At 31.8% G+C, this 21,006-nt stretch overlaps 1 protein-coding gene across 1 annotated transcript; it reads right to left on the bottom strand.

Annotated features, from left to right (window-relative positions):
• Positions 1 to 9,230: 9,230 nt before the first annotated feature.
• LOC139503213 (uncharacterized) lies at positions 9,231 to 20,495 on the bottom strand. Its single transcript, XM_071292974.1, has 5 exons — positions 19,979 to 20,495; positions 18,747 to 18,899; positions 15,111 to 15,243; positions 11,845 to 12,183; positions 9,231 to 9,727 (listed from the first exon to the last, which is right to left on the bottom strand). Exons 1-5 carry the CDS (start codon positions 20,440 to 20,442, stop codon positions 9,551 to 9,553), a joined length of 1,266 nt encoding a protein of 421 aa, XP_071149075.1. The 5' UTR covers positions 20,443 to 20,495; the 3' UTR covers positions 9,231 to 9,550.
• Between the last annotated feature and the right edge of the window lie 511 nt (positions 20,496 to 21,006).

Here is a 21,006-nt window from a genome sequence, read left to right as displayed (position 1 = left end):
CATAACAAAAAACGGAAGATAAACAGAAACAGATGATTAAACAGAGCATTAAGAACAGCACAAAAACCAGGTAAATATAAACTTCCGAAATGGTCAGCAGTTTCTTCTCTACTGATTACATTGTCGTACTCAATGTTCACTTTAAAGAATTGATGAAATAAGCGTATATTTCCCTTGATTTTCAAGAAAATTTTATCAATATATCGAGTTTTCCCAATAAAAGTATTCTCGATTTATAAAATCGTAAAGTAAGAACATTTCGGCTAATGAGACATGAAATATTTCTAGATTTTCCTGTTTTAGTCTAATTTTAAATTACTAAATTAATGTCAAACGCGTGGTTTGATATATTATGATCTCCTAATCTGACAGGTCAACTATGAAAGTAAAATATGCCTACACTTGTATATATATTTCGAGTATTTATCAATGAAATGATAAAATCGAGAACTCAGTTTATTGACTTCTATTCTTGACCGAATTTGTCTAATCAAAACACAAAATGAGAGCCGTCTGTGTCTTCCAAATGAATGGAACGAAAATGTCTTCAACCATTTCAGTTGATTGATTGATTAGTCACATTCATTGAAGAATGTTTAATTGCGAATTTTATTTAAAAACAAAATTTGCCTATTTAATTAAACAAAATTCATGTTGTTAGGTTTATACATTCCTTTCGTTCTGAATAGTTTCCAAATTTCTGTACCAGCAATTTTTTATATCACAAAATCCGTTATTTTATTGCAAGACCGAAGTACTGGGAAATGGGCTGGTAATACTCTCGGGGACTATCAATCCACCAGCAAAATCTCCCACCCACTAATAACATAACCGCCACTAACTTATCTGCACCAGATGGTATGCATAGTACACATATATAATATATAGAAAATAACTTATGATAATACTTGTTTACTTACACTAGAAGTTTGACCCGTGACCTCTAGAACGTTTTCTCCGTGATCGTATTTTATTTGTTCTATATTGATGGTTTTTAATCCTTTGAATTTGATTATTGCACACGATCGTGTGAAAAGTAAAATCACAAAAATACTAAAATCCGAGAAAAATTCAAAACGGAAAGTCCCTAATCAAATGGCTAAACCAAAAGCTCAAACACATCAAACGAATGGATAACAACTACCATATTCTGGACTTGGTACAGGCATTTTCGTATGTAGAAAATGGTGGGTTTGACCCTAAGATTTGACCTGGTTTTATAACTAGATAAACTTCTCATTTATATGACACCAAACAAAAATAAACTGTTAATTGCTTTGTCAAAGAGTGCAGACAAATGATATGATATATCGTAGGATTAAAGCAATGCTATATAATATTGTCTGGTATAAAAAAAGAAGATGTGGTATGATTGCCAATGAGACAACTATCCCAAAAAGACCAAAATGACACAGACATTAACAACTATAGGTCACCGTACGACCTTCAACAATGAGCAAAGCCCATACCGCATAGTGAGCTATAAAACGCCCCGATAAGACAATGTAAAACAATTCAAACGAGAAAAACTAACGGCCTTATTTATGTAAAAAAATGGACGAAAAACAAATATGTAACACATAAACAAACGACAACCACTGAATAACAGGCTCCTGACTTGGGACAGGCACATACATAAATAATGTGGCGGGGTTAAACAAGTTAGCGGGATCCCAACCCTCCCCCTAACCTGGGACAGTGGTATAACAATACAACATAAGAACGAACTATGAAAATAGTTAAAAAATGTTTAACTCATCAGGTGGACAAAAATACAAGTGGAATGTACACATTTATGTAAAAGCCTCACTAGGGTGTATGTTAGCTTCAATCTATAATTACATCTAAAATTGAAAATCAGAGTCGGCTAAAAACAATACCGACATAAGAGATTTCAGCTTCCTTATTGTGAACTTTCAATTTCTATGTAGCTACAATCCAGCGGCGCCAGTATACATATCCCACTATCTCGGTCACCACGTGACTTTTACACTTAAGTTGTATATCATTAATGGCCGATTGGTTATCAATGAAAGTAAACCAGGAAAATATATTAAACGGTCATAACTGGTTTGTTATATTGTGTATTTTATCTTCCAACCCCGCGTTTTTCAGTATACAATTTTTTACAATTAAAAATGTTTTAAGTTTCAGTTCAGACATTTGATTTCGTGCTTTGAAATAAGTTTGAAAATTGAGGTGACATAACCACACAGCCTCCGTTGACTTCTTCGTTAAAACTCGATAAAATTCCAATGGGACCTTTTTGTATAATCAATATTCTAAACTTATTTATGGTTTCTTATATCCTCCCAACCCCTGAAAAGATCGACAACATATTCATATATATATGAAATCGAAAAACCATATCAGTTTAGGTTTCAAACTTTTTGCTTTAAAATTTGATGGAAAAGTTCATATTTTGGCATTCGTTAGCAATATTTTCAAAATGGCAGTCACTGTTGGAAGGTTTCATCGACATGACATGCCGGTATTCATTTAGATATACATAAAGTATTATTTCAAATATTTATCGGAGCGTGTCTTGTTGTATTAAAGAAATATCTTTTTTCACACATATTCTTTAATATATTTATTAGAAACAGTCTCTCACACTAAAAATAAAAATTTATATGCATGAACCATGCAGTTTACATTGATAGCTTGGGCCGACATGTGAATATATATTTTTTTAAGATTTGTACAATGAAAATCAAAAAAAATGTTAGATGCTTGTCTTTTGAATAATTGTCTTACCTTAAAGCAGCATAGAATTAAACATAGTTTATATAGGTTAAAGTGGATACATGCTATTTATTTTGATGAAACTTCGAAGTTACATAAAACAAAATAATTTTCAAACGTACATGATGTTCTACACTTAATTGTTTTGCTATTTAACTGTTTATATTGCAATTAAATATGACATATTATTGTAAATTGTATGATAATCAAGGATATAGCCATATTAACAAAAGAAAACCTCGAATGGATGTTAACAAAGATGAAATATCTATATATATTTTTTAAATCATCATAAGGGTAACCAGTACATTTTACATAATCCTAACTAAACTTTAAAAGAACAGCAAACCTGGTTTTCCTTACTTATTTGCATCATTGTTAATAGAATCAAGGGCAATAACTCATGTTCAGCATTAGTTGTAACTGCATAACTCATGTTCAGCATTAGTTGATCTTAGTTGTAACTGCATGTTATCACCAAAAACAACATATTCATATTTGAAAACAAGAATGTGTCCATAGTACACGAATGCCCTACTCGTACTATCATTTTCTATGTTCAGTGGACCGTGAAATTGGGGTCAAATCTTTAATTTGGAATTAAAATTAAAAAGATCATATCATAGGGAACATGTGTACTAAGTTTCAAGTTGATGTAACTTTAACTTTATCAAAAACTACCTAGACCAAAAACTTTTACCTGAACTTCGCACTATCATTTTCAATGTTAGTGGACCATGAAATTGTGCTCAAAACTATAATTTGGAATTAAAATTAGAAAGATCATATCATGGGGAACATGTGCACTTAGTATCAAGTTGATTGGACTTCAACTTCTTCAAAAACTACCATGACCAAAAACTTTAACCTGTAGCGAACGGACGCATGGACTGACGGAGGCACACACCAGAAAACATAATGTCCCTCTACTATCATAGGTAGAGCATAAAAATTGGTTGAATAGTTTTCAAGTTTTCACACTTTTTGTCATATCTGTTGAAATATTGGCACTGAGACTTCGAAATAACGAAGATATAAAAGGATTTCAGATAAAATTTGATAGAAAAACACATTGTATTAAAATAAGCCAATTAGCTGATGACACAACTTTATTTTTTAATGATAAAAATGATATCGAACTAGCATTGAATGAAATTGAAATCTTCGGATCTTATTCCGGATTAATTATAAATAAAAATAAAACAGAAGGGATATGGATAGGAAAACTCAATCAAAGCGCTGTAAGCGCTGAAGGCAGTTAACCAAAAACCAAGGCAACCGTAATTATGAAAACTGTTGCAATGTTGCCTCAACATTAAACATTCATATATAGTACATTCATGTTTATCTAATGATTTATTTATTAAGGCAAATAATTTATATGTTATCAAGGTTTCAAAAGCAATGCATATATCCATGTATATTTTTTATGGTGAGTCTGCAGTGGTACAAGTTCCCAATGATTGCAGTTGTTCTACTTGGTAGTTAACCTTGGTTTTATTTGACTGCTAGAAGTTCAATTTGACTTAGTATGAACATGTAATAGTATGAATGGACTGGTTTCCCGGGAAAGAAAACTGAGTTTGTGTTCTATAGTACAAAAGTTATGAGACACGAATCAGACAAATGTTCACTACAACAGGGATCAAAGGTGAGGTCTGACTGACTTGCCCATAGTAAATGTAAATGATTTGTTATTTTGTCCCATACACATGAATATATATAATTTAGGGGTGGGGATCTCAACGGTTTTCAAGTTCTCAAACAGGTAGGGGTAGGCAGAGGATTTAGGGGGCAGGGGGCCCGCCCCCCCCCCTTTTTTTGGGAAAAAATTTGGTTGCTTATATAGGGAATCACTGAAGCGTGACTGGAGCGGGCCCCTCTTAGGTCAGTCAGTGGGCCCCACTTATGAAAATTTCTGGATCCGCCACTGGGGGTAGGTGACCCTAGGGACTTCCCCTACATTTCATTTTATTTGTTATATTGTCCCATACATGAATATATATGGTTTAGGGGTGGGGATCTCATTGGTTTCCAAGTTCTCAAACAGGAGGGGTAGGGTGACCTAAGGGACTCCCCCTATATTTCATTTAATTAGTTATATTGATCCATACATGAATATATATTGTTTTGGTGTGGGGATCTCGACCGTTTCCAAGTTCTCAAACAGGAGGGTTGGGATGACCACAGGGACTTCCCTATATTTCATTTAATTTGTTATATTGTCCCATACATGAGTATATATGGTTTAGGGGTAAGGATCTTGATCATTTCCAAGTTCTCAAACAGGAGGGTGAACAGTGACCTCAGGGACTCCCCCTATCTTTCATCCGATTTGTTATATTGTCCCATACATGAATATATATGGTTTAGGGATGGGGATCTCGACCATTTTTAAATTCTAAAACAGGAGGGGTGGATGACCACTAGCGACTCTTCCTATATTTCATTTGATTTTTCATATTGTCACAAACATGAATATATATGGTTAAGGGGTGTGGATCTCGACCGTTTCCAAGTTCTCAAACAGGAGGGGGTGGGGTAACTCCAGGTACTCCCCCTATATTTCATTTTTTATTTATCATATTGTCCTATACTTGAATATATGCAGGGGCGGATTCAGACGGGGGAGTGTTGCGGGCTTGCACCCCCTTAAATTTGCAAAGTATTGGTTGTTCTCAGCTTAATAAAGAATATTCCGATAATTTTACCTCAATTTTTTTTTAGCCTCGCTCTGCTCGGCGAAAATTTAAGTTTGCGTCCCTCCTAACCTTAAATCCTGGATCTGTCCCTCATATGGTTTAGGGGTGAGGAGCTCGACCGTTTCCAAGTTATCAAACAGGAGGGGGTAAAGTGGCCCAAAGAATGCCACCTATATATCATATGATTTACTTACATTAAGGTATATATAATATAGTTGCATTATTTGTGAAAATAAAGAATGAAACTTTAAGCTACTTTAATTGACCTTTCAAAATTGAGAAAAAACAAATAACCCCTCGAAATTGCAGTAATATGTTTACACTTTAAAAGCATCTCACATGCATTATCATCATTTATCATTTATAAAGAAAATTTAGACTGTGACCATGAACATGTATATTGTTAGATATAATGTTCCCAGCTGTCATGTTGTATTGGATTTTTAAATTAAAATTTGTCCAAAAGTAATTTTGAGTTTCTGAATAAAATATTTTTCTGCTTTTTCTTTCTTGTACATATATCTTTCGGTGTACAATAATAGTGTTTATATTCATTTACCATGCATAGATGTATAATATTTTTTCACCTGCTTGGATTTATTTTGTAAATGATCGCCAAACCCGGAATTACCCTTATCCGCTTCCGGAATCGGATCCGATTTTGTATTCACGGCCGCCATTGTTATGTGTTTACAATGTTGTTTTTGTCAATCAGATACGATTTTACTCGAATTTATACAATATTTGTCGGCGATTTTCTGTATAAAGCTAGCGGTTGAACAAAATGAACATCGCCGTCATGAATAATAATGATAAAAATAAGTTTTTAGCTCGTTTAATTGGAGACTTTGGTGAACATGGTGAAAAGGTTTGCAAAGTAATTTCTTATTTTCTTTCAAATGTAAGGTGACTACGTCGGGCGTAGCTAGAAACCAACTATCCTAGTGGAAATTCCGCTTGCAAAAGTGGAAGGTCGCGGACCTCGGACCACCGCTAATTTGCACACCTGCCTCCAAATTGAAAAGCTACGAAAATTTCTTTTTCTAATTTGAAATTGCCGCCAACAGCATGAACAGTTGAACTTATTATATAATAGACTACTGACGTAGTTGTACTACGTATTGATGACAAACAATATTCCTACGACTTTTGTCATTTGGGAAATCTAAACTACTTGTCTTAAGAGATTTTCGGCGATTAAATATTTCATACAATTGTTCTTTGACATCTTAGCTAAAAGCACATGTCATAATGAACTACACAAGGATTCTTAATAAGCACTACTTCCTATGTGTAACTTTAAAACTTTTGGATAAATCGACGATCATTTAAGGTTTTTTTGGTCATTTTTTTTGTAATCCAGAATAAAAAGTATTAAAAAAGTGTTCAATTAGTTATATATAACATAGTAGCAGGCTAGATAATAACAATGGCAAGTATTTCAGGATTTATTGGGTAGAACACAAATCTAGGGTGCTCGCATAATGCAGCTTAACTGCATAAAAATAGTAAAGACAAAATAGCAAATATTAACTGGACAGATAAACCTGTAAAAGCTTTAGGGATTTATTTTGGACATAATAATGAAGAATGTGAGAAATTAAATTTGAAAATAAAATAGATAAAATGGATAAATTATTTACACTTTGGAAAAAGCGAAATCTTACTATTTTAGGTAAAATCTTGATCATCAAATCTTTGATTATACTACTCTTTACCTTTTTAGCTAGCTCATGCGTATGTCCAGAAAAATATAAAAAAGAAATAGAAAGAAAATGTTTCAAATTTATCTGGAATGACAAACCAGATAAAGTTAAAAGAAATACGATGATTGGTAGTTATGAAAACGGGGGTTTGAATATGATTGACATTGAAAGTCACTTTGAATCACTAAAAGCATCATGGATAGGTAGAATCTTAAATACAGATATGGCCAGATGGCAACTTATACCTTTAAATTATTTACAATGCTCAGGAAAAAATTGCCTAGCAGTTTATATGAATATGGATTATAATAAAGTTGATCAATATCTACCTAATATTCCAATATTTTATAAAAATGTATTAAAAAGCTGGATGAAATTAGGAGGAGGACAGACAGATATACCAAAAAACTTTTACGAAATCAGAAAACAAATTATTTGGGGGAATAAATACATTAAATTTAATAACAAATGTCTTTTTTTCAAAAATTGGATTAAAGGTAACTTAATTTATGTAAATGATATTTTAAATGAAAATGGTGAAATTTCACAAGATGTAATTTTGCAAAAAATTGAAAATAAATCCAACTGGATAGCTGAGTTGACATCCCTAAAAAAGCAATTCCAAAAGATTGGTTACAATATCTTAGATCAGAGAATTCAACAAAAAGTATAGTCAATGTAAAAAGACAATGTTTGTCAATAAATGGTAAATATATTGACATTTCCTTTTTGTCAAATAAGTTATTATATAACAGATTAGTAAAGAAAATAATTGTGAAACCTATTGGTATAAATGTATGGTTAAATGTATTACCATTACAGACAGAATTTCATATGAAACCATTGTACAACTTTATTTTTTACTATTTAGAAGAAAATAAATTGAAGATGTATTGATGGAAACTTTTACAAAGCATTTTACCTACTAAAAAGTTATTATTTAGATGGAAGGTAACAGACAATGATTTATGTAACAAATGCTTTACTGAAGAAGATTATCAACATTACTTTATGACATGTTCTTTTTTACACGATTTTTGGAGAAAAATTCATAATTTATTGCAAAAAGTTAATATAGAAAAAGATTTCACATTGAAAGATATTGTTTTTGGCTATAAAATATCTGATAAATATTACTTTGGCTTGAACTTTCTTATAACTATTATTGGGTTTTCAATTTATAAATCCTACTATGTATCTGATCAGAAAATGAAAAGACTTGATTTTTTTTGCCTATTCATTAGAGAATTTACAAAACGAATGTATTATTCAAAGAAGTTAAAAGAAGATAATTTTTTAGTTAATGTTAAGAAACATTTATTAGATTGATGTTTTATTTATTTATTAATATAATAGAATTGAAATTTATATGTATTCTTCACAAGGAGCTTGGACTTGTTGAAGACAATGTAACAAGCAACTGATGGAAATAAAGGAATTTTAAAAATAAAAAAAAAAGTTTTCACACTGAAACTGTATAAGTAAAACAAGCACTTGGTCTTTTTTGGTACTAATTAAAATACCGATTAAACAAAATCATGGCAGGTTGAATTTTTCTTGAAATTTTCCTATAACATTCTTTATCTTAACAGGAATCTGATGTACAGTAGTTGTCGTTTGTTTATGTAATTTATATGTGTTTCTCTTTTTTTTTATATAGATTAGACCATTGGTTTTCCCGTTTGAATGGTTTTACACTAGTAATTTTGGAGCCCTTTAAAGTTTGTTGTTTTGTGTAGGCAAAGGCCGTAACTTGATCTATAATGGTTTACGTTTATAAATTGTTATTTGGATAGAGAGTTGTCTCATTGGCACTCATACCACATCTTCCTATATCTATTGAAGTAGTATATAGTTGATTGCAAAAGTAAAAATGTTGGTCCATGTGCTTCAATAGAAAAAGAAAACATAGCTTTTAAAATGATAGAGATCCCATTTCATATTGCGCTTAATCATGTAACAGTGTTTTCTTAATGCAATATCTTCTTATATCTATTCCCGCCATACATTAAAATGCAATTTGAATTACTGTCATATACCAACTGATTAATAATCATAATAGAAAAGTAAACATTCATCATCAGTAAAATTGTTACTGTTAAAGTTTTAATCTCTAATTGTACACCATCAAAGTAGATTTCTTGCTAAAATATAAAACATGTTCGTTTTCCTTTACAAATACTTTCAAAGCCATGTAATCGATTTGATAACGTTAGAGATGCTTATCATAAGCAACATTGTGAAATCACAACGTTTGTTTTGGCTGCATTATTAACTGCCCTTGGTACTGCATTGCATTCAAAAACATCTACAAACAAACCATAACATTAAACACATATTTTAAAGTAATTCAAAATATTACATTTTTTACATATTTCAATTAATTCATCTATTCCCCTAAGGAATGTTATTGAGCCTTACAAAATTCTCTATCAAGATTTGCCTGTCCTTTTCTATCAATATGTCTAGGGGTCGTGAATAATAAACTGTGGCTCTGTCATCCTCATCCAATTCTTGATTGTAATGCAACCTTGTGTGATGTTTTACCGTCATTTCTAACAATGTAAAGAATACCTACAAAAATCAAATCAGGAAAAAATAAACATATGGAAATATAGGCAAATTCAATTATACAAGTTCACAACATTCCAAAAATTAAGAACACAAAGTTACTTAAAGTAATAGTAATTAAGTATATAGTGATCATTCCACAGGAGCAATTAAGGTGGTACCCAACACTTTCACTAAAATTAATTTGGCTCGTTTAACTTTTATAAAATTCTGACGCAGTATTTACTTTGACCCTTTGACAAAATGTTTGACAAAAATATAAAAATGCAAAACAATTTGAACCAACCGTTTTATCAGACAAGAGTGCACACGCTGAAATGTTTCGCCTTCTTTACTAATCATTGATATTATGTTGATAGTCCTCAATATATAGCTTTATTACAACTGTCACATAAACTTAACATTAACCAAGAAAACTAAACATTGATAAATGAACCATGAAAATGAGGTCAAGGTCAGATGAACCATACCAGGCAGACATGTACAGCTAAACATTCTTTCATACAACAAATATAGTTGACCTATTGCTTATAAATTAATTATAGAGTATGAAAAACAGACCAAAACACAAAAACTTAACACTGAGCAATGAACCTTAAAAAGGAGGTCAAGGTCACATAAAACTTGTGCCACTGACATATTGATCATAAAATATTTCCTTACATCAAATTTAGTTGACCATTTGCATTTAAATTAGAAAAAAAGACCAAAACTCAAAAACTTTTTAGATTTCGCGTTTGGTTTTTTCATTGAACATGTGGAAGATTTTGTAAATCACGATGCTTGGACAAGTTATCGTCAAATACAGGCTTGTAATGACTTCCTGGACAACTGGAATGCATCTCCCAAGCAATGCCAATTCAACAGTTTAAATGAAAACACTGAACAATAATGAAATAATTGTAGAACTTAAAAAGAGTGATAAGAACACGTGTTTAGAGAAGGGGTATATGTCATATTGTGACTTCGCATCAAAAACTTAGTTGTCCTGATGGGTTTTGGTTATTAAAATTAACTTACTGGTTTCCAGAAATTCTCTCTTTAAATTTTCCGTTTCAATCAGACAATCAGGTTATTGTTTGGGAACAGTTTTAGTTGATATCGCGGGGGATATAAAAGGGTAGCCAATGTTTTTACAGTCGATCAGGATGATAAAAATATATTTGCCCAGCTGTAAAACGGTAAAGTTAAGTCCTTGTTGTTATCCTATTACTCATAATAAGTGAACAAAAAAGAGGTCATGGACAATGGTTATATGTCTGACAGTAACTTTGTAACATAAGGTATCTGCATACAAGGTAGGAAGCATCCAGGTCTTCTACCTTCTGAAATATAAAGCTTTATACAAACAGCTTATGAAGCTGCCATTGCATATTAATCATGACTCCAATTCTATGACTTTCATCGAGGCGACACAAAAACTGAACGTGAATGTTGACAATGAAGACAACAACAAATGTAAAATCGCTATGTTTCGCTTTATCAACAAAATGTTTCAGGCTCAACAAAAACGAAAAGGAAACAACAGAACAACTTTTATCAATTAAAATTCAATCAGGAACCTATGATATAATCTACATTTAATGTGTTAAGCCATATAATAATTATGTCAAAAGAGTTCTAACATAAAAATCCAAAATCACCTTTAGTTAAGAATATTTTATCTGGTCTACCTTTTCCACTGAATAGCTATATGGTAGTTCCTATGTTTCACCTTTAGCAATATTAATGTCAAAACAGGCAAAATGGCAAATTTGCTACTGCAGTGTTTTGGATTTGACAAACTGGTATTATTAAAACAATTAATCCCACTGCAAATGTTTGCACCTGTCCTAAGTCAGGAATCTGAAGTACAGTAGTTGTTGTTTGTTTATGTAATTTATTGGTGTTTCTCATTTTTATTTTTTTTATAAAGATTAGACCATTGGCCTTCCTGTTTGAATGGTTTTGCACTAGTAATGTTGGGGCCTCTGTAGCTTGTTGTTCGATGTGAACCAAGGCTCCCTGTTGAAGGCTGCACCTTGACCTATAATGGTTTACTTTTATAAATTGTTATTTGGATGGAGAGTTGTCTCATTGGCACTCTTACCACATCATCCTATATATCTATGTTTTCTCACCTTAGTTCCATCGAGTATCATACCAGGCATAGTTAGAATGTTACTTAAATCAGCTAATTTTTCATTAGAAACCCGATATCTATCAAGATCTAACAAGAGTTCTCCAGCATGTTGTCCCAGTATTTTTTTATTCAAATCAATTTCTATCTGTGGTTTTTCTTCAAGTTTTATCTGTAGTTTTTCTGTTCTGGATTTTGTAGACCTTCGTATTTTTGAATTTGTACTGCTGGCAGAGGAAGAGGATGATGCACTGCAAACTCTAATCTTTTTCTTTGAAGGTTCACTCAATTCTTTTTTTCTGTTTGCTTGTTCTGATGGCTCTTCAAAATCTCTTTTAACCTAAGAAGTATGCAGAACATAATTTTTATTTCAACTGCAAATAAAACTTGCCGAAGGTAGCTCTTAACAGTTCACCTGAATATAACTGCCTGTTTCAAGATTGCAACAGCTGGTAAATTCAATGCCAATAGAAAAATAGAAAACTGACATGCCAGCAAGGATCTGCTTACACAATTTATGTGTGAGGCAAAGACAAAGTATGTGATCTCAGTGAAAATAGTTTTGATAAATGTTATGGCACAATGTTTTTTAGCAGCAATTGTGTAAATGGTGGGCAAGCAATAATTTTAGAAACAGGGAAATAATTTGGAGTAGCAAGTTATACCTACATTCTGATTTAAATCAAAATCTTTGCAAAAAAATGTTTCTCAAAATTTGTCATTTATGAACAAAAAGTGCAATGAAGACGACTAAGACATTTAAGACAACATTGTATTTTACTTTTTGACATCCTCAATCAATTTATAAAAAAATTATACACCACCTATATACATGATATATACACATTCATAGCTTTGAATGTAGTTTTCAATTTAGACTTGTTTGTATTTATTTCATTTGGGCTGGTATCATATTTTCCCTCTGCTTTATATGGTTCGTTCATCCTATTTTGACTCTTGAAATTCAAGATTCTATCTTAAATTGAGGTAAGTTATATAGCCTTCCAAATACAGTTTCGATCCCTAACATCACTGAAGAGACATTTATTGTCAAATTTTGGATCTGGTGATTCTTTTCAAAAAGCATATAAACCATACTTGATGGCATTTGAAGCAATTACCTATATAGCATGTATAGCAAATTGGGTCATGAATTCATCATGGTTCACAGCTGTTATGTGCTTCAGTGTTTTACAAATTATGGTTTTATCCCTATTTCATGTGTTTCTTGGTTCAATAAACATGAAAATAAAGTGTGAATGGAGAATATATTGCTTTGTACACAGACACCGTTTCTTTCAGAATTATTAGGTCTTTCCACTTTTCTGTGGAAAGACCTATTGTTTTTCTTCTGATTATTTTTTTTTTTTTCTTCCGCCAAATTTTGTTCTTGCGATAAACATTTGTTTCGCAATATGGCGCTTAGATATTTGGTATATGATATCGAACAGTTTATGCGCTTTTGAAATTTACCCTGCGTAACCGAATACTTTTCTTTGTAGGAGTTATCTCCCCAAACACTGTTTTCCTTGTGATCACAACTCCTTCGCAACCGTAAAAGATTACGACAAATTTATTTTATAAAATTGCTCGTTATATCCTTCGCATGATTTGTCCAATTTCGACCGAAGCAATATGAACGCTCCATATGAGAGTTATTTCCCTTTTTGTATTTGAAATTTTGAAATGTATTTTAAACTGGAACACCATGAGTGATAGAGACCTAGGATCTTTTGATTTGAGGTCCTTGGTCCAAAAAAATGAAAATTAGGTCAAGGTCAAAGGTCAAGGTCATATTCTAATTTTTGAATTTGTCTTATTTTCACTCATTTTCATTAACCTTATAAGATATCGACAAATTATGTTTACTAAATTGTTAGTTGCGACATGTCGTAACATAATAATTTTGGTTGAAAGGGTGCGTAGACAATAAATGGGAGTTTTAGCCCTATCATATCTAAAATTATGCGTTAAGTGATATAACTTATTTACCATACATATTAGAGACCTAGGGTCTTTTGATTTGAGATCCTCAGTTTGTGACCTTGAAATTGAGGTCAAGGTCAAAGGTCAAGGTCATATTCTAAATTTTTTGATTTTGGCTTATTTTCACTCATTTTCATTAACCTTATAAGATATCGACAAATTATTTATTACTAAATTGTTAGTTGCGACATATATACATAATAATTTTGGTTGAAAGGGTGCGTAGACAATAAATGGGAGTTTTAGCCCCTATCATATCTAAAATTATGTTAAAGTGATATAACTTATTTACCATACAAATTAGAGACCTAGGGTCTTTTGATTTGAGATCCTCAGTTTGTGACCTTGAAATTGAGGTTAAGGTCAAAGGTCAAGGTCATATTCTAAATTTTTGGTTTTGGCTTATTTTCACTCATTTTCATTAACCTTATAAGATATCGACAAATTATTTTTACTAAATTGTTAGTTGCGACATGTCGTAACTTAATAATTTTGGTTGAAAGGGTGCGTAGTCAATAAACGGGAGTTTTAGCCCCTACCATATCTAAAATTATGCATAAAGTGATATAACTTATTTACCATACATATTAGAGACCTAGGGTCTTTTGATTTGAAATCCTCAGTTTGTGACCTTGAAATTGAGGTCAAGGTCATAGGTAAATTTGACGTTCTAGATTATGACCTTTGCTTAAAATTCATATCTATACATCATAAAGTCATAGGAATTGACATTTTAGACTGATTTTTAATATTTTAATATCAAAATAGATATTTACTGGTGGAAAGACCTTCAATTGTTCTCTGAACAATTGGTTTTTAATTCTATTTATATTTGTTTTTTCTGATTTTGGTGAAGTTTGAAGTACTTTGTAGCATGGAACATAACAATCATGTTATTCTGTGTACATTGTATTTTGCACATTATATATGTGAAAAACCATTTTGCACAATAAAAATTTGGTGTCTTGAATTTGAAAATTGTGTGAAAAATTGAGCTGGTAAATCATATGTCTATTCCTTCTTAGTAAAATAATGGACAGATACACAGAAAGAGAACTCATACTTGGATAGTGAACTGTTTACAATATGACCTTTCATTGTGCATGTTGTGTGGGCATATAATTTTACAATGAATTCATAATACTAATTTTGACCTATAGATGAATTCTGAAAAATTACAATGCTGAAATAAAAGTAATATGATATTTATGATATTTGCAACCATTTCAAGCTCTGATAATGATGTAAAACTATTACAAAACAAATCTATTGTCTTATTACCTCAATACCAGATACCACAACATCTGATGCTGATTCAAGAATTCCACATTTATAGAAACGAAAATCTGGTTTTGATGTAATCTGCAGCCCACTTAAATTTTTCCAAACGGTCTGATCTACAGATGTACACAACCTAAAATTAATATATTATTTACATTTACTGATATGCAAAGACTTAAATTGTTTTATCATAATACATGTATTACAAATCAAAAGATGTGACTACCTTTCAATAATGATCATACAATATATACATATGATAAACATGGTTGAATTCAATTTCTAATCTCTTTTGTGGCCTTGGTGACCAAGCGGTGTAAGAAGGTAATCTATAGTATAAATACCCGGCTTCCTCCATCAATAAAAAGAGCACTGAAAGTGGTTTTAAACACCCACAACCAATGTAATCTCTGTTGTTTTTATTTTAAATATATGGCTACCTGTCCAACAAATCTTTGGTGCTGCATTTTCTATTCAGTTAAAATCTGTGGAAATTTTCTTGGTTACAAACTTTGTGGATTCTGAAAAAATACTTTCTTGATTTCCTGGTATTCACTTATTATGTATAATATACAAGCCTTTGAGAAATTTATGTTTCTTTGAATTCGTGGTTCACCTATACCCATGAAATCCATGAAAATTAGTACCCCCCCCCCCCCCAAAAAAAAAACACTACCAGACAGACATGTTATCCTTACAATCATCCCATACACCAACTATAGTAAAAAAAGACATGATAGTTGACCTATTGCTTATAGTAACTGATAAGTTAACATAACCAAAAACCTATCATTAACCAATGAACAATAAAAATGAGGTCAAGGTCAGATGAAACACCAAATTAAATATGCTTGACCTATTGCTTTTAGTATCTGAGAAATAGACCAAACCACAAAAACTAAACATTGTCCAATGAACCATGGAATTGAGGTCAAGGTCAGATAAAATCTGCCAGTAGGACATACACACCTTACAATTATTCCATACACCAAATAACAATCATTCCATATACCAAATATAGTTGACCGTCTGCTTATAGTAATTGGAATACAGACTTAACCACGTAACTTTAACTTTGAACACCAATTCATGAACTGAGGTTGAGTCAACCCTATCTGAATGATCTGATGGACATGTAGACCTTGCAAGGAACCCATTTTTTCAATCACTAAACCATGAAAATGAGGTCAAAGAAAATGGGCATACATTTGTAGGCATATCCAACTAAGTTAGACATCACGTGACTTCTGTGACGTATACTAGCTGCCATTTTGTATTATATTTCCCCCATATAAAATGCATAGATGCTTCAATAAAGTTCAATTTTCTCATAAACCTGACCAGTTTTCTAACTTTTGCAAATCAATCCTTGATATTCAAACATATTTCTATTAAACAAAGTTGGTCCTAACAGTTTAATTTTTTATTAAAGTCGGTCATTTAAGAGTTGTAAAACATGCGCTTTTTCTCGTCACTTCTCTGTTGACTCAATGCTAAATTACCAAAACCCATGTCTCCTTGTACAACAAATAAAGAAATTCGGTAAATAAAAAACAAACTTTGCAAATCGATTAAGTATATTAAAACATATATCTTGCGGGGAATACCACTTAAAACAGTTTAATTTTAGGGCAAAGTCGGTCAAACATCAATTTAAAAAAGGGAAATTTTCAGGATTTTTCAAAATGGTGGATGATGTATATGGAAATGTTGCATCAAAATCAAGGATTTGTATAGTAAGACTTTTCTAGATTATATTTAAATTTTCATTCAGAATCTCTGATATTTCTGTTGTTTTCTTTGGTGACATTTCGATATGATTAATTTCAAAACGTCTTGATGAAGAAAATATTATTTTAAGAGTGACACAGGAACATTTATTTTGACAGATATCCAGTATTTACTGTTACCGGAAAATATTTTACAATAAAATTCATAATACATTTTTTTCTCTTCTTTTTTTAAAGGTGTTTTTCCTGTTTTCTGTATATTTTATCTTTCTGTAGAAATATATTTATTCATTCCTTATAGAAAAAAAAAGTTTTCATTCGATGAGAAAAATCCCAATGCCCAACAATTATCCCATTGTATAGATAAATATTTTATACCTTTAAAATTTTATCCCTTTACAGAACAGGTGGTGAACTCTGACTTGGGTTATAATGTTACGTAACAATATATTGTCAGGTAGACATGCAAACCAAAAGCAACCAGGTGACATTAAACATCCTGTCAGTGTGTACCGATGTATTACCAGAGTTTAAATTTTGTGATATACAAAAGTTTTAATAAATGTACAAATAAATACCTTCTTTTAATTTCCCGTGTCAAATCAGAAGACATATGTATCATAATAAACTTTAAGAACATATAAAAGATATTCAAATATTTATGTTTCCATAATTAATTTAAAGAAATATTATGATTCAAATTTTAATTTAATTTAAATGGAATTTTTTTATTATTTTATAGAATTTCTTTTCAACAAGATTTTATTATTTTTTTTTTTTAATTCAATATTTTAAGCTAAATCCCTGCATTCAGTGTTTCGGTATAAAGTTTAACTCGTGTAAAAAAATGTTATTGTATACATTTAAACAGAACTTCTACGTCGTATAATAGGATTGCCCTGATTTCAACAATATTGTATACCCTATAATATCTATCGACAGAGTTATCAGTCCTGAATAGGACTGATATAGTTGGGTATGACAGATGGAAACTTCATAACATAAGGTATCTGCATACAAAGTATGGAGCATCCAGGTATTCTTGCTTTTAAAATATAAAGATTTAAACAAATAGTTACGACGTCTCCCCCTCTGGATTGAAATCCCTATCATGCCTATGTCTCGCATTCTGTAACTTTCATCGCAGGCGAGACAAACAAGTAAAACTGTGAGCTACTGCTCACTAATAATACCCCAAACTTGACAATTTGGTAAACAGGGAGTTCATGAGTAGCTAGAAAGAAATATATAAATAAGTGTTATATATAAAGCAATCACACACACATAACTCATAACTTCAAGTTATGTCATAAGCACTGTAACATGAAGCGCTGGAGAGCAAATTTTAAGTACTAAATTTAAATGATGCAAGTGGATAATTTTAATCATGTTAATAGTGTAAAAATATGTAAGTATTCTGTAAACAGGAAGTCAGGCGCGGATCCAGAGGGGGGGTTCCGGGGGTTGGAACCCCCCTTTTTTTTGGACGATCAATGCATTTGAATGGGGACATGTAATTGAAACCTCCCCCCTTTGTCCTGGGTTAGGAACCCCCCCTTTTTAAAATGGCTGGATCGGCCCCTGGAAGTTGTTGACTGATGAATTTGATTACGCATCACACTGTACATCTGTATAGCTGACTTATATAAACCCTGAAACAAATTTCAGAAATACTTATGTAGTTCCCGAGAAAGATGCAACAAAAAATATTCATGGGACGGATGGACGGACAGACAGAGGTAAAACAGTATACCCCTACTTTTTTAAAGCATCAGTATCAAAATAATAAATTTAAGATTTACAATTAATGGAAAGACTATAGTCTATAATCTTATTTTGGCCAAATAGCTCACACTGATATTAACAAGCTTTTAAAAGAAGATTTTATCTTCGTATTTTTACTTACACTGCTTCCAAACAACACATTTCAGCAAAAGTACCAAGAAGTCTTGAATAGTTTGCCTCAAACGTAACTTCATATGTTTTCTTCTTTTCTTCGATTACTTCCAGTAGTCTTCGAAGTTCTTTGATAAATCTATGAACTTTAATTCTTGCAAACCTTAAAGAGAAAAATTATGGTCTAATGCATAACATGCATAACATATATTCAGCTAGCATACATTGTGTACATGTACATTGTAGTCACTGGCTACAATTACCTTCAAAAAGTAACAATAAGAAATAGGCACTGGCATACATTAGTATTATGAAAAAATAAACATGATGAAATAATCAATATTCATTATTTTTCAAATGGTTGATTTCAATAGATGATCTGTTATTTTGTATTTGAAAGAATTAACATTTGTCAAATGTTTGTAATATTTCGTAACGATAAAGGAAAACTGTTCCACAAGGATGGTCCAGAATACATAATAGATTTCTTGAACAATTCGATTCTTTGTATAGAGAGTATGAGGTTTCCTTGAACAGCATTTCGCAAGGGGTATGGATTTTTGTTTGAATATTGGAGGTACCCCATATCTGCCAACTTTTCACGAGGCAAATGCTTGAGGTTTGGCCAAAATTGAAACGATCAAAGAGAAAAACAATAGATCAAAGGAAAATGCTGCCAAAAAAGCATGAACATGCGCGAGTCTCACGCTAAATGCCTGAGCCTTGGCAGCTCTGGTACCTGACTGTTATATCTGAAACTAAAAGATAAGTAAACAGTAAGAGTTACATTTGTACATTCAACACTAAACTTAATCAATCATGTTAAGGATGTACTTAGGTGAGGTTTTGGAATTTGTGTCAAATGTTTGGACTCCTTGGTGTTTTTCCATACAATACAATGTAAAATATTTTGCCCCATTACACCCATTTATTTTTTCATATAAGACTTAATAGCTCATGAAAGGTCCTTCACCAAAATTTTAGAAGATTCTTAATTTTCTTTCTTTTGTTTTGAGAACTAATAATACCAATGCAAATATAAGGTAAAAGTCAGAGTCAGCCTTTTCCCACCATATTTTAAATCTCAAATATCTCGAAAAGGAAGTCCATGACCTGTCAATATTGTTAGCTTATTTTTATCCTTAATTGATGCTGTACTAGTTTATAGTATTAATTTGAACTTCTAAAATTATTAATTTTCACCTAACCTCACCTTAGTACATCCTTAATCAATTATCTTACGAAAATTGTATTTCTTCTTCCACAGGTGTTGTCATCACTTTATTCAGAATGTCATCAAATACTGGTTTGAGATCTTGACTATAGAAGGCATACGGTGGGGCATACTTCTTTGGCATTTCTGCGTCGAAATGTAAATAAGAGTTCACCATAGAAACGTAGGTCATTTGTCCATCGGACAGTTTTTCAATATTTCCTACTTTATTAAGCACATCATGAGGACAATTCAGATAATTCTTTTCATAGTAAATGTTTAAATGATGCTCAACTGTTCGTCTTTTCCAATTGCATACCCATTCCGGTAAAATTTGTTTCGTTCCTGGACAGTTACCGGAAGCCAATCGCTTGGTAGCTGGTGTTCTGAACTCGTATACATTATCAGAGGATACATCGTGATCGTCTGAATCTGGACAAGAAGAAGAAGTCTGACGTGAACCTGTAGGAGACACCGCGTATGGCGATTCCATATTTCTTTCTGCAGGGGAGTATAAGTAGGGGGAGGGAAACCAATGACACTGTTACTGTTACTGTTACTGGTATGATCATCCTATGTAAGGAGCACTCCCGAAGGATAAGAACATAAATGATTTACAGGTATATGAATATTTACAGAGACCTAGTTTTTTTTAACTTACTGTTGTAGCACCATTACCCATATAAAAGTCATCTCGCTGTACAATATATTCCTTAGATTTTGATTACTGTAATACGACACATTCTTTCATGATAAGATAAGATAACTTTATTAGCACTAACACATTGTCAAATATGTACAATGTCTTTTGATACTTGTTACTATATCCTTCACTTTGAATTGTCATTTTGATATTAGATATACTGCTCTTATTTGATCAATTTCATGCGCGTAGCTACGTTTACGTCAAAACGCCCGGGCGTACACTTGAATTTGGTAAAAAAAAATATTTTCATCTAAATAAAAATGAATTGGTTAACAGTACATCAACCTTCTACGTCTTTCTTCAATGGCTTGTAATTGCGAATAAAAGTGACGAAAATTAGTATCATATTAT

The sequence above is a fragment of the Mytilus edulis genome, chromosome 14 (genome assembly GCF_963676685.1).
Source record: "Mytilus edulis chromosome 14, xbMytEdul2.2, whole genome shotgun sequence".
NCBI classification, from domain to species: Eukaryota; Metazoa; Mollusca; class Bivalvia; order Mytilida; family Mytilidae; genus Mytilus; species Mytilus edulis.
This window is presented reverse-complemented; position numbering and strand designations above follow the sequence as displayed.

Bases quoted from the DNA above. Each gene is read 5' to 3' on its own strand.
- LOC139503213 (XM_071292974.1), bottom strand. From the start codon at position 20,442: ATGGAATCGCCATACGCGGTGTCTCCTACAGGTTCACGTCAGACTTCT. The intron at 18,900-19,978 runs GTAAGATAATTG...TTTCTCTTTAAG, and splicing joins GAAGAAGAAATACAATTTTC to GTTTGCAAGAATTAAAGTTC. The intron at 12,184-15,110 runs GTAATAAGACAA...CATACTTCTTAG, and splicing joins TTGTGGTATCTGGTATTGAG to GTTAAAAGAGATTTTGAAGA.